The sequence below is a fragment of the Mesoplodon bidens genome, assembly GCF_964165515.1.
Source record: "Mesoplodon bidens genome assembly, chromosome: 4".
Taxonomy (NCBI): domain Eukaryota; kingdom Metazoa; phylum Chordata; class Mammalia; order Artiodactyla; family Ziphiidae; genus Mesoplodon; species Mesoplodon bidens.
The window spans coordinates 138,776,343-138,788,846 of NC_138160.1; the positions used below are offsets into that span (position 1 = coordinate 138,776,343).

Here is a 12,504-nt window from a genome sequence, read left to right on the forward strand (position 1 = left end):
GCATTACCCATGACACTGGCTGCTAGCTGATAATTTGGAAACAGAAAGGGACGAAAGGCCTTACTGGGCTGCAATTCACAGCTGTGGTTTCTGAGTCACTCACTCTAATTTCAATCCAAAAAGACACTCGTGAAAACTTACCTGCTTGTAATAAGATTCATATAATGGATTTCCAGTGTGAATCTGTAAACAAAACCACAGATATTGGTCAAAGGTGGACACAAAACCCTTCCAAAAAGAAGTGTCTCTCAATTCTGTTATCACCAAAATACACAATAATGAAAATCAAAATTTATGCACTTTAAACGTCCTCTATATGTGGCCTGTAGTTTATTTTCAGAGATAATACACTTACTCAATTTAGAAAAAGGAAATGTTAATGCTCTTAAATAATCCTGATTCCAACACAAACAACACAGTCGTTCAGGAAGGAGCAGCAGCCCAGAGTCGTTTTCTATTCACTGACCGATGGGATTTTGGTGTGTCCAGGAGCTCAGAGGGAAAAGACACCCTTATCCTTTGAGATTGTTCTCTGGCTCCGGAATCAGAACAGGAGTTTCCGCACATCATCATGAATCACCAGTCACAGAAGCTTCAGACTGGTCTCCCCGCTCCAGGTCTCATCCCCACCCATCTCGTCCTCCACCAGCCGCCCACCCAAGGGCTGCGCAAAAACCACTGACCAGCCCCAGCCGCCAGGAGACAGCTGGCCAGTGACTGCTCCCACAATGACAGGCAGGAAGTTCAAAATCCTCAGCTTGGCACCGAAGACATTCCATGTTCCAGACATTCCAGATTCCCCAAGATGTCGCTGTTCAGAGAAGGTAACCACCCAGTCTAGGATCAAGCGGCAAATTGGGGCCACGCTTGGATTCAGCCTGGTTGGTGGCCAAACCCTCACACATCCCACCGTGTCCACAGTCTCTCTTCCCAACCTCAGCGAGCCGCCCGCCAGTGGGGAGGAGGGGATCTGCAGGAGTAGGCCAGCAGGGGGAGGAATTCAGCAGCCACTAAGATGTTAGCTGTAAAGGCTTACACATGTTGGTCTTCTACCGCATGAAGGGGAAAAAAGCAGGACATGGCAAACTTGCCGTTGATTTAGTGAGCAAGAAAAGTGAAGAAGACACCATTATGCTTAATCTTATGGAAGAATTGGTATGTAAACAGGTAAAGAAAAGAATTCCAGGAAAAATGAGTACCAGGTGAGAGGCGGGATGACAGTGTTTATTTTAAAAGTCTTTGAATGCTGTTGTGCAACTTTTCATAATGAATAAAACTAGGGGGAGGCGGGTTCCCTTCAGTTACAATCACTGATTTGAACCAGCCCAACACTTGCATTCTGCTGTGCTGTAAAAAGTCATTTCAGGTTAAAAATAATGCCCAGAATATGGTCAGCTCCTCTAGAGGATGCCAACACCTGCAAACACAGAAAGAAGCGAAAGTACAAGAACACCAGCAAGAGAGAAGGAAAACAGAAGGAAAAGGGAAAAAAGATCTGAAAGGCAGCAGAGGAAAGTCAAAAAAGAAAAAGGGGAAAAGAAAGAGTGAAATCCTGAAAAGGCAGAAAAAGCTAAAAAGCTAGGCAGAACAATGTGAAAAAGCAAGAAAGAAGGGTAAAGGCCAATGGCTTGAGAAAGAAAAGGCAACAACACCAATAAGAAAAAAATGAGAGCTAAGTGGGGAATTCCCTGGTGGTCCAGTTGTTAGGACTCTGCGCTTTCACTGCCCTACTAAGATCCTGCAAGCCGCATGGCGCAGCCAAAAAATAAAGAGCTAAATGTACAGCTACAGCAGCTCCCTGGTGGGAGGGTTCCTCCTGCCCTGGGCCCTTGTGTATACCGTCCTGGGGGAGGCTGTCGCCTTTAGCTTCTTATGACTTAGATGGCAATGCCCACCATCACACCCTGTTTGATCTCCAGGGTTTAAAACCCCACATGGGGCTTCCCTGGTGGTGCAGTGGTTGGGAGTCCGCCTGCCGATGCAGGGGACACGGGTTCGTGCCCCGGTCTGGGAAGATCCCATGTGCCGCGGAGCGGCTGGGCCCGTGAGCCATGGCCGATGAGCCTGCGCGTCCGGAGCCTGTGCTCCGCAGTGGGAGAGGCCACAACAGTGAGAGGCCCACATACCGCAAAAAAAAAAAAAAAAAAAAAAAAAAAAACCCCACATGAACTCATACAACTCAATAGCAAAAAACCAAACAACCCAATTAAAAAATAGGCAGAGGATCTGAATAGACGTTTTTCCAAAGAAGACATACAGATGGCCAACAGGTATGTGAAAAGATGCTCAACATCACTAATCGTCAGGGAAATGCAAATCAAAACTACAATATCTCACCTCACACCTGTTAGAATGGCTAGCATCAAAAAGATAAGAAATAACAAAGTGTTGGAGAGGGCGTGAAAAAAAGGGAACCCTTGCACACTGTTGGTGGAAATGTAAACGGGTACAGCTGCTATGAAAAACAGTATGGAGGTTCCTCAAAAAATTAAAAACAGAACTACCATATGATCCAGCAATTTCACTTTTGGGTATTTATCCAAAGGAAACGAAAACACTAAGAAAAACAAACAAACAACAACTCCATGTTCACTGCAGCATTATTTACAATAGCCAAGCATGAAAGCGACCTAAATATTTACTCATCGATGAACGGATAAAGAAAATGTGGTGTGTACACACACACACACTCATGCACACAGAGGAATATTATTCAGTCATTAAAAAGAAGGAAATCTTGTCATTTGTGACAATGTGAATGAACCCTGAAGACATTATGCTAAGTGAAATAAGTTAAACAGGGAAAGACAAATACTGGATGATCTCACTTATATGTGGAATCTAAAAAACAAAAACAAGAAACCAAACTCACAGATACAGAGAACAGATGGGTGGTTGCCAGAGATGGGAATAGAGGGTAGGTGAAATGGGTAAAGGTGGTCAAAAGGTGCAAACTTCCAGTTATAAAATAAGTAAGTCATGAGATATAATGTACAGCATGGTTAATATAGTCAATAATACTGTACTGTACACTGAAAGTTGCTAAGAGTAGATCTTAAAAGTTCTCAATACAAGAAAAGAGATTTTGTAACTATATAAAATCTGGTGATGCATGTTAAGTATTGTGATCATTTCACAATGTGTATAAATAGCAAATCATTACATCGTACACCTGAAACTAATATAATGTTATATGTCAACTATAACCTCAATTTAAAATAATTAAGTAATTAAAAAAAAAAAGCTCTGCATGCTTTCAAAACATATCTCCCCGGAGGAGTAAGGCTGACAGAGGAAGCAAAGTCAGGCAGGCTGTTTGTCATCTATCAGTAAAGGTAACCGTGCTGGGTCTAGATAGCACATCCTGTGCCCCGGCTCATGGAAATGGAATGCACAGACCCTAAGGACCCCCACCTTGACAAAGGTCCCCTTCCTGCCAGCAATCAGAGAGGCACGGGTCTGAAATGCATTTCCAGTGGGATTTTTTTAAGATCTCATGGTAAGCAAGAGAAAGGTTTCCAAGCTACTACAATTCCAATGAAAAAAAGTTGTGGGCTTCCCTGGTGGCGCGGTGGTTGAGAGTCCGCCTGCCGATGCAGGGGACGCGGGTTCGTGCCCCGGTCCGGGAGGATCCCACATGCCGCGGAGCGGCTGGGCCCGTGAGCCATGGCCGCTGAGCCTGCGCGTCCGGAGCCTGTGCTCCGCAACGGGAGAGGTCACAACAGTGAGAGGCCCACATACCGCAAAAAAAAAAAAAAAAAAAAAAAAAGTTGCGATATTTGGAGAATAGATGGTTAATAACTGTCTCAAACTTCCCAAACGCTTCTGAACTAGATCCACAATCAGGAGGAACAAGACCCCAAATAGTCCAGAGAAGGCTCTGAAGCCCCAGGCCCAAAGCTTGGACCACCGATGCTAAGGGCTCATCCCATAGACAGTCTATGGCCAGGTGTTGATCCCAAATGACCTACAACTAACGGAAAACCACAGAATATGCCTCACCCATTCCTCTCTCAGTACAGGAATCAATTTGGGTAACCTGGGACAATGACAGCAGTGAGAGGTTCTGATTTAATTACACATACCTCAGGCACTACATAAGCAGAAGGGAGAGTAAAGGGAGAACACCACCAGATCTAATGGCACTTCCTCTTACCACACTACTTCCTCCCAGCGACAGCGGAGTCACACCTGCAAGCTGCCCAATACACCGTTGTAACAGAGCTGACGATGAATGCTGCTAAGGCCTCGAGTCCCCAGGTGACAGGCAGAGACCTCGGACACAAACAGCTCGTTGGTACAGGCAGCCGCTCTGCTGGGACAGAGCCCCCTGGGAGCTGAGAGTGGGCACCAGAGCTGCCCACCTCTGCCTAACCCCAAAGTGAGCCCAGGGGCAAAGGGAGAAAGGGGACAGGCCAGGGCACAAGGTCATCAGATTAAGAGGCTGCAGACAGCTCTGAGATGGCTTCAAGAACGGACGGAGCTGGCCCAGCAGGGTGTTCTCCTCCACCAGCCCGCTGTGCTAAGATGCCATCTTTGACTCTGAATTATTCATTGAAGTTCAATATAACTTTCAATTTGATCTTTCAGTTGGTCTCCTAAAATACTAAGAAAAGTTCCTGTGGCCTCTTCACTCTAACCTCCACCCCAGAGGCAACCTACAAATGGGGAGACGGGGAGGCCAGCACATCAGGGAACAAGTTCACATCCTTCTGCTGGGAGGCCTTTAAACTCCACAGTTCATGCAGGTGTGCGCAATTTTTTTTTTTTTTTTTTTTTTTTGCGGTAGGTGGGCCTCGCGCTGTTGTGGCCTCTCCCGTTGCGGAGCACAGGCTCCGGACGCGCAGGCTCAGTGGCCATGGCTCACGGGCCCAGCCGCTCCGTGGCATGTGGGACCTTCCCGGACCGGGGCACGAACCCGTGTCCCCTGCATCGGCAGGCGGACTCTCAACCACTGCGCCACCAGGGAAGCCCTGTGCACAATTATAATGCTGGAGAAAACCAGCATGAGATGAGGAACACAGCAGTACTACTTCAGAGGGAAAACCCTGAGGACTGGGGTTCTGGCCACACCTAACACTCTCAGGATTGAGTCCATCCAGCTCTCTGATTCCTGCTTTCATCCATGGGCAGGAGCTCTTATGCAAAACAAAGCAATGATCGCTGGCCTTGCTTGTTTCAAAATGACATTTGTAAAGCAAATTAATTTTCATTTTTAAACTTTTAGAAAAGTATAATTCCTTGTTCTGACAAATAGTGGATCACATTTACTGAGCCTCACTATTTTCTATCCTGTACCTCACTTAATTGTCCCAAACAATGCTATGGGCAGGTACTACTGTTTGTCCCAATTTATGGGTGAGGAGACTGAGGTTACCTTGCTCAGGGTCACACAGGCAAGGAGTGACGGAGCCAGAGGAGACCCAGGCCATGTGGCACTAACCTACTCTGCACCCTGCAAAAACAGCCCAGGCATGACAGAGCCAGACACAGGGCCACTGCACAGCCTCCCGTGCATGCTCACCTAAGAAAAGGCAAAACACGTGATTACGTCATGGTACATTTTATTCAACAGACATGGTCAAAGTGCAAGACTTGACTTAAGCATATGAACTGACTTGAAAACCAGCGCAGCCTGCCATTTCCTCAGGAAAACTGAGACCCCATAATGGCTGTGTTTTTCAAAGCTGTTGCCAAGTTTTGCAGGAAGTTAGGCACATAACACCAAAAGACATCCCTGTCTGAGTTCCTCCTTGGAGAGCAAGATGCTGACGCAAAAACAAGGCTAGAGAAGTGCTCACTTGATAATCCTTGCATTTCGCCTTCCACTTAGAGATAGTTCCCCTCACTATTTGCACAACCATTACCTTGGTGGTGTGCACGGCCCTCCAGGCAGGCCGGACCACATTCTGCAGGTGAGGAAACCGGGACCTAACTCAGTAGCACTCAAAGAGCATCAGCAAACACTGGAGCATCCTAAACCTCCTTGAAACTGACAGCTCACTCCAACTGCCAGATGAGAAGTTTCTAAGCCAGAGCTAAGGTGAACGCTGCCGAGAGAACTGAGACATGAGAAAGAGCTTTCATAAATCCTGAAGAGACATCCCAATTTAAAAATGAGCAAAGATAAGAAAAAGGTGATTCTGAAAGAAGAGATGCAGCAAAGTTAGGGGAGATGTTCAATTTAGGTACTGCAAAATAGAGTGAAATGCCAGCTGTTTGCTATCAGGTTGGCAAAGTCAAAGAGAGGTGCCGTGCAGGGTCGGCAAAGGTGGAAACACATCTTGGGCCCTGCCAGTGGGAAAATAAACTGAGTGGAATGGCCTTCTGGAGGCCAATGCAACAACGTGTGATAAATGTGTATGCCCCTGATATGCAGGCTTAACGTGATTCTTTGTTGATACAGATAAGATTACTCTAAAATGCATACAGAAAGGCAAAGGAGCTAAAACAATGTTGAAAAAGAATAAAGTGGAAGGAATCAGTCTACTCAATTCCAAGGCTTGCTATAAAACTACAGTAATTACGACAGTGTGGCACTGATGGAGGGAAAGACACGTAGAACCATGGAACAGAACAGTGAGCCCAGGAACAAACCCACACAGATGTGCCCAGTTGACTTCTGACAAAGGGGCAAAAGCCACTCAGGAGGAAAGAGGCCTGTTTCACAAATGGTGCTGGAGCAACTAGCCATCCAGAGAAAGAGAATGAGCCTGGAGACCTAAGTCTCACACTTTTTACAAAATTAACTCCAAGTGGATCATGGACGTAAATGTAAAACTATAAAACTTTTAGGAAAAAACAGAGGAGAAAATATTCAGGATCAGGGGCTGGGCAAAGAGTTCAGACTTGCCACCAAAAGCCTGATTCATAAGAAAAAAAAATTGATAAACTGGACCTCATCAAAATTTTAAATGTTTGATCTACGAAAGACCCTGATAAGAGGATGCAGAGACAAGCTACAGATTAGAAGGAAATACAGCTGACCCTTGAACAACGTGGGAGTTAGGGGTGCCTGCCCTCCACACAGTCAAAAATCCGAGTGTAACTTACAGTCAGCCCTCCATATACAGTTCCTCTGTACCTGCAGTTCCACATCTATGGAGTCAACCAACCTCAGATCAAGTAGTACTGTAGTACACATTTACTGAAAAAAATAAAATAAAATAAAATATTTTTAATAAAGAAAAAAGAAAAGAAAAAATTCAGGGGCTTCCCTGGTGGCGCAGTGGTTGAGAGTCCACCTGCTGATGCAGGGGACACAGGTTCATGCCCCAGTCCCGGAGGATCCCACATGCCGCGGAGCGGCTGGGCCCGTGAGCCATGGCCACTGAGCCTGTGCGTCCGGAGCCTGTGCTCCGCAACGGGAGAGGCCACGGCAGTGAGAGGCCCGCGTAACACACTCACACACACACACACAAAAATTCACATATAAGTGGACCTGCGCAGTTCAAACCTGTGTTGTTCAAATGTCAACTGTATTTGCCAATCACATATCCAACAAAGGACTAGTATCTGCAATACATAAAGAACTCTCAAAACTCAACAACAAAAAAGGAAACAATCCAATGAGAATATGAGCATAAGACATGAAGGAACAATTCACCAAAGAGGATATACAGATGGCAAATAAGCACATGAAAAGATGGCCAGCATATCGTTAGCTAGGAAATGTAAATTAAAAACCACTGTGACAGGGAACTATATTCAATATACTGTAATAACCGATAATGGAAAAGAACCTGAAAAGTTACACATATAACTGAATCATTTTGCTGTACACCTGAAACTAGCACATTATAAATCAACTATACTTCAATTAAAAAAAAATTGTCTTGAAAAACCACAGTGAGAGGCCACCACACACCTACTGGAATGGCTAAAACGAGAAATAGTGACACCGGGACTTCCCTTGTGGCACAGTGGTTAAGAATCCGCTTGCTAATGCAGGAGACACGGGTTCAAGCCGTGGTCCAGGAAGATTCCACATGTCGCGGAGCAACTAAGCCCGTGCACCACAACTACTGAGCCTGCGCTCTAGAGCCCATGAGCCACAACTACTGAGCCCACGTGTCACAACTCCTGAAGCCTGCATGCCTAGAGCCCGGGCTCCACAGCAAGAGAAGCCACCACAATGAGAAGCACCGCAACGAAGAGTAGCTCCCCCTCGCAGCAATTGGAGAAAGCCTGTGCACAGCAACAAAGACCCAACGCAGCCAAAAATAAGAACAAATAAATTTATTTAAAAAAAAAAGAATTGGTGACACTGGTAAGCATGCAGAGAAACTGGATCACTCATACGGAGCTTGTGGGAACGTAAAAAGGTACAACTACTCTGGAAAACAGCTTGGCAGCTATTAAAAAAAAAAACTAAACTAAACATGCAACTATCACAGGACCCAGCAACTGTCCTGGGCATTCATCCAAAGAAATGAAGACTTAAGTTCACAGAACATCCTGTACTCAAATGTTTAGTGCAGCTTTATTCATAATCGCCCAAAACTGAAGCACGCCAGATCTCCTTCAATGGGTAACTGCTTCAATGAACAGTGGTCCCACAGCACCATGGAATACTACTGGGCTATGAAAAGGAATCAACTACGGATATACACAACAACCCAGGAGAATCTCCAGAGGATTATACTGAGTGAAAAAGGCCAATCTCCAAAGGTTACCTACTGTATGATTCCACTGTACATTATTAAAATGCTGAAATTATAGAAATGAACAAATTAGTGGTTGCCAAGGATTCAGAAAGGAATGAGGTGGGAGGGAAGTGGGTGTGGCTGTAAAAGGGCAACTAGAGAGATCCCTGTGGGGATGGAGCTGTTCTGCATCTGACTGTAGCAATGTCAATGTTTTGGTTAGGATGGTGTCCTACAGATTTACAAAATATTACCACTGGAGAAAACCAGATAAAGAATACACAGGATCTCTCTAAATCTGTTTTTTTTTTTTTTTGCGGTACACAGGCCTTTCACTGTTGTGGCCTCTCCCGTTGCGGAGCACAGGCTCCGGACGCGCAGGCTCAGCGGCCATGGCTCACGGGCCCAACCGCTCCACAGAATGTGGGATCTTCCCGGACCGGGGCACGAACCTGTGTCCCCTGCATCGGCAGATTCTCAACCACTGCGCCACCAGGGAAGCCCCATCATTGTTTTTTAACAATTGCATGTGAATCTACAATTACCTCAAAATTTTAAAAATTAAAAAAAAAAAGAGAGACTCAGGAGATCTCACAACCAAACGCAAGGTGATATTTTTAGATAATCAGGGTAATTTGAATATGGACTGGGTATCAGATTATTATTAATTAAGTTGTGGTATGGCACTGTGGTAATGTAAAAGAAAACAGTCTCAGCTACTAGAAGTGCATATGAAAAACACTTGGGTAAAGACATTTGCAAAACGTTGGCATCTGTTGTGAACGGGTGGTGAGTACATGGGAGTTCATTAAACTCTTCCCTCTACTTTTAGTGTGCTTAAAATTTTACATAATTAAAGACCAACATTTGATGTGTTTCTGCCCTGGCAAGGATTTTAATGGTACAAGCTGCTTCAGGTTTAAGTGTGATAAATGAAAAGTAGCTTTATCACTGGCAGGATCATGCTTTTGTCAAATAATAAAAACCAGAATTTCTTTAATTGTTAATTTCTTTAACAAATAACTTCTTTCTTTTTATTATTTGACAAAACCAGAATTTGCTTTTGTCAAGTAATAAAAACCAGACTTTCTTTAGGCCTTCCCGATACTCCAGGGTCTCCTCCTGGGATTCTGTAATGATCGGATATGCAGGAAGGCAGAAGGGCAAGTGGGTTAGATCAGTTTGCCCCTCTTCAGGGCGGGACTGCAGGTGACAGTAAAGGACTGGAAATAGTCAAGAACTAGTTAAGCCAACAATGAACTGCTGTGTCTCCTTGGGACAGAATACCACAGAGCGGTAAAAATGGCACAGGCAGAATGTTTGCTCAAGTGAAAAGGGAGGGGCCCAAATCAGCACGCAGTTATGACCTGGCTGGTAAGCACACAGTGATCACATCCACTTGGATCTAAACCTGGCAGGACGGACACCACATGTGACAGTGATTCCGACCTGTGAACTGGTTGCCTCTCCCGGCTTTCTGAGTTCTCCAGTGATCCACGTGAGCACACATTGCTTTTTGTAAATAGGACAGAAAAGGGAAAAGGAGACGCGAAACGAGAAGAGGGATCGGAAGGATGATACACAATTCTCCCCAGGGACCCAAGTGACCGCCATGACGAAGGCCAGCTGAAGACGTGTGCCTGCCATTTGGCACAGAATGCGGGGCCTCCCTCCGACCCACGCAGAACTCAGGGCCTGCAGGGGGGACATGACACGGGGGAGTTCTCCTACAAGGAGAACCAAGGAGCAAGAGAACCACATCTGAAAGTTTAGACACACAATGAGGCATCAATGTGAACAAGCCAGGCAGGGGGAGTTTAGGGTGAGATGCCATCTGGAAGAACACAGAATCAAGGTGTGAAAGCTTCCATGCTCCGGGAGTCCAGCACTCTCAATCCCATCTACGGGAAACAGAAGTGAGGAAGGAACAAAAGTCACTGGAGGTAGCCTTCCTGCTCCAACACACTGCCCTGCACAGGATGCAGGACCAGGCAGGAATGGCAGACACAATGAGATGACAGGTCTGCACACCCCTTGCTGAGAGGTCAGAAGTCATCCTGTCCTCCTGAAGGCGACCTGAGCAGATGCGCTTGTGAGAAGGTGAACTGAGTATGCACTCAGCTACTCGGATCGGGTGACAGGAGGGAGAGGAGGAAGCTAGGGAGAGACTGCCATCCTCCTCCAGGAGAATGAGGCCCAAAGAACACAGCCATGCACGATGCGGAAACACTCAGAGAAGAGGGGGCTGTTCCCCCTTGAACATATCTCTCTGAGATGTCCCTATGGGACATCGGTGGAAATCCCTTTTCCATTTCAGCAGTATCTATGGAGTGCCTGCCTGGTCCCAGGCACTGGCCTCCATGGGGGTGCAACAGCAAATAAGGGGACCATGCCCCCACCCCAGCCTCTCGGAACTCCTGGTCTGGAGGAGAATGTCATTAGACATGACAACACACGCAGCGGGGTGTAAGTGTTATGAGGAAAAGACAGGATAGAGGGCGACTGTAGCCCACAGACACACACCTGCGAGGGCAGGGAGACGGCGGCTACACTGCTGAGCCTGCCCGAGGGGACACGAGACAACCAACAGGCTGAGGAGCACCCACACGGATGTGCTGGGGGGAGACAGGCCCACAACGGAGACAGAAGGAGGTGCCGTTGGCAAGAAAACACCAGGGAGTGGGGTCCTGTGGGGACCAGAGGACAGGCACAGAGAGAGGGGTACAGGGTTGAGTACGGCCACGCAGAGGAGCAGGTGGATGGCACTGGAAAGGGACCTTGCCCAGGCAGCGTGGGTGGGGCAGGGAGCAGATTCCAGCCAAACAATGCAGCTTAAGATCAACGTGGCCCTGGGGACTTCCCTGATGGTCCAGTGGTTAAGACTGCGCTTCCACTGCATGGGGCATGGGTTTGATCCCTGGTCGGGGAACTAAGATCTCACATGCCTCGTGGAGTGCCCCCCCCCAAAATTTTTTTTAATTAAAAAATATATAAATAAAAAGATCAACGTAGCCCTGGCCTCCCCACGGCCCTCCCTGGACACCACTCCTCCAGGCATCGCAGAGAACACCCCCCGCCCCATCATTTCCATTCTATCTTCCCTTCCTCCATTCGATGGACCAGGCCCTGAAGAGGCCCTGGGGAGACTCATAGGGGCAACATCTTAGCAGTAAGTGCCCCCTACACAGCAGGGCACCTACAGCCCTCCTTGAAAGCACCCGTTTCTCACAGTGCTCCTAACTTTCCCCAAGTGTGCCCCGAACCTTCCCAAAATTCCTTTTCTACATCGGCCACCCCAGGGTTCCAACATCCCTGCCATCTTCTGAGCCTTGGCCCAACATTACACGAGGACCCAGGGATCCCCAGGACAGATCGAGTCAGCAGCTCTCTGTGCCTCCTCCCTGCTCCCCTCTGTAAGTGGCAGGATCAGCCTCCCACTGCCCACTGCTCTTCCTCAGAGCCTAGGAGCCCTCTAGGCACCAGGCATCAAGCCAAGCTCCCGGATTCCACTGTGAGCAGAAAGGCAGTCCCCGCCACCGCAGAGCAGAGCATCACATCACGGTCTGGTCAGGGAACAAACACACGAAGGCACTGGCAAGGGCAGCACAGGAATGGAGCTTTGTCCTGCCGGGCAGGCAGGGAGAGATTAGGTAGACAGAGCAGCGAGGGTGGCCTTCCAACCCCCTCCTCACTGCACACACCTCTGCCCAGGCCCCAGCCTCTCAGCTGGAACCTCACCTTCACCAGCTTCCCCCTCCATCCCATTTGGCACGAGGTCACGCCCCTGCTCGAAAAGACCTCTGTGGTTGCTGAGGGAGTGTGAAGCTCCACCTGGCCATGCTTTAGATGCACCCCAAAG

The 12,504-nt window shown here is 47.4% G+C and overlaps 1 protein-coding gene across 15 annotated transcripts in view; it reads right to left on the reverse strand.

Annotated features, from left to right (window-relative positions):
• Positions 1–12,504, reverse strand: part of EPS15L1 (epidermal growth factor receptor pathway substrate 15 like 1) — a 101,365-nt gene that overhangs the window by 77,877 nt on the left and 10,984 nt on the right. For 10 of the 15 annotated variants that reach the window (XM_081233625.1, XM_081233614.1, XM_081233624.1 and 7 more), the window contains exons 2-3: positions 7,054–7,147; positions 142–183 (exon numbers count right to left, since the gene is read on the reverse strand). In XM_081233625.1, the coding sequence (XP_081089751.1) occupies positions 142–183; positions 7,054–7,098 (87 nt within the window). In that variant the 5' untranslated portion in view covers positions 7,099–7,147. The remainder of the gene's footprint in view (positions 1–141; positions 184–7,053; positions 7,148–12,504) is intronic. The other 5 variants (XM_081233627.1, XM_081233618.1, XM_081233623.1 and 2 more) reach the window with 1 other exon arrangement.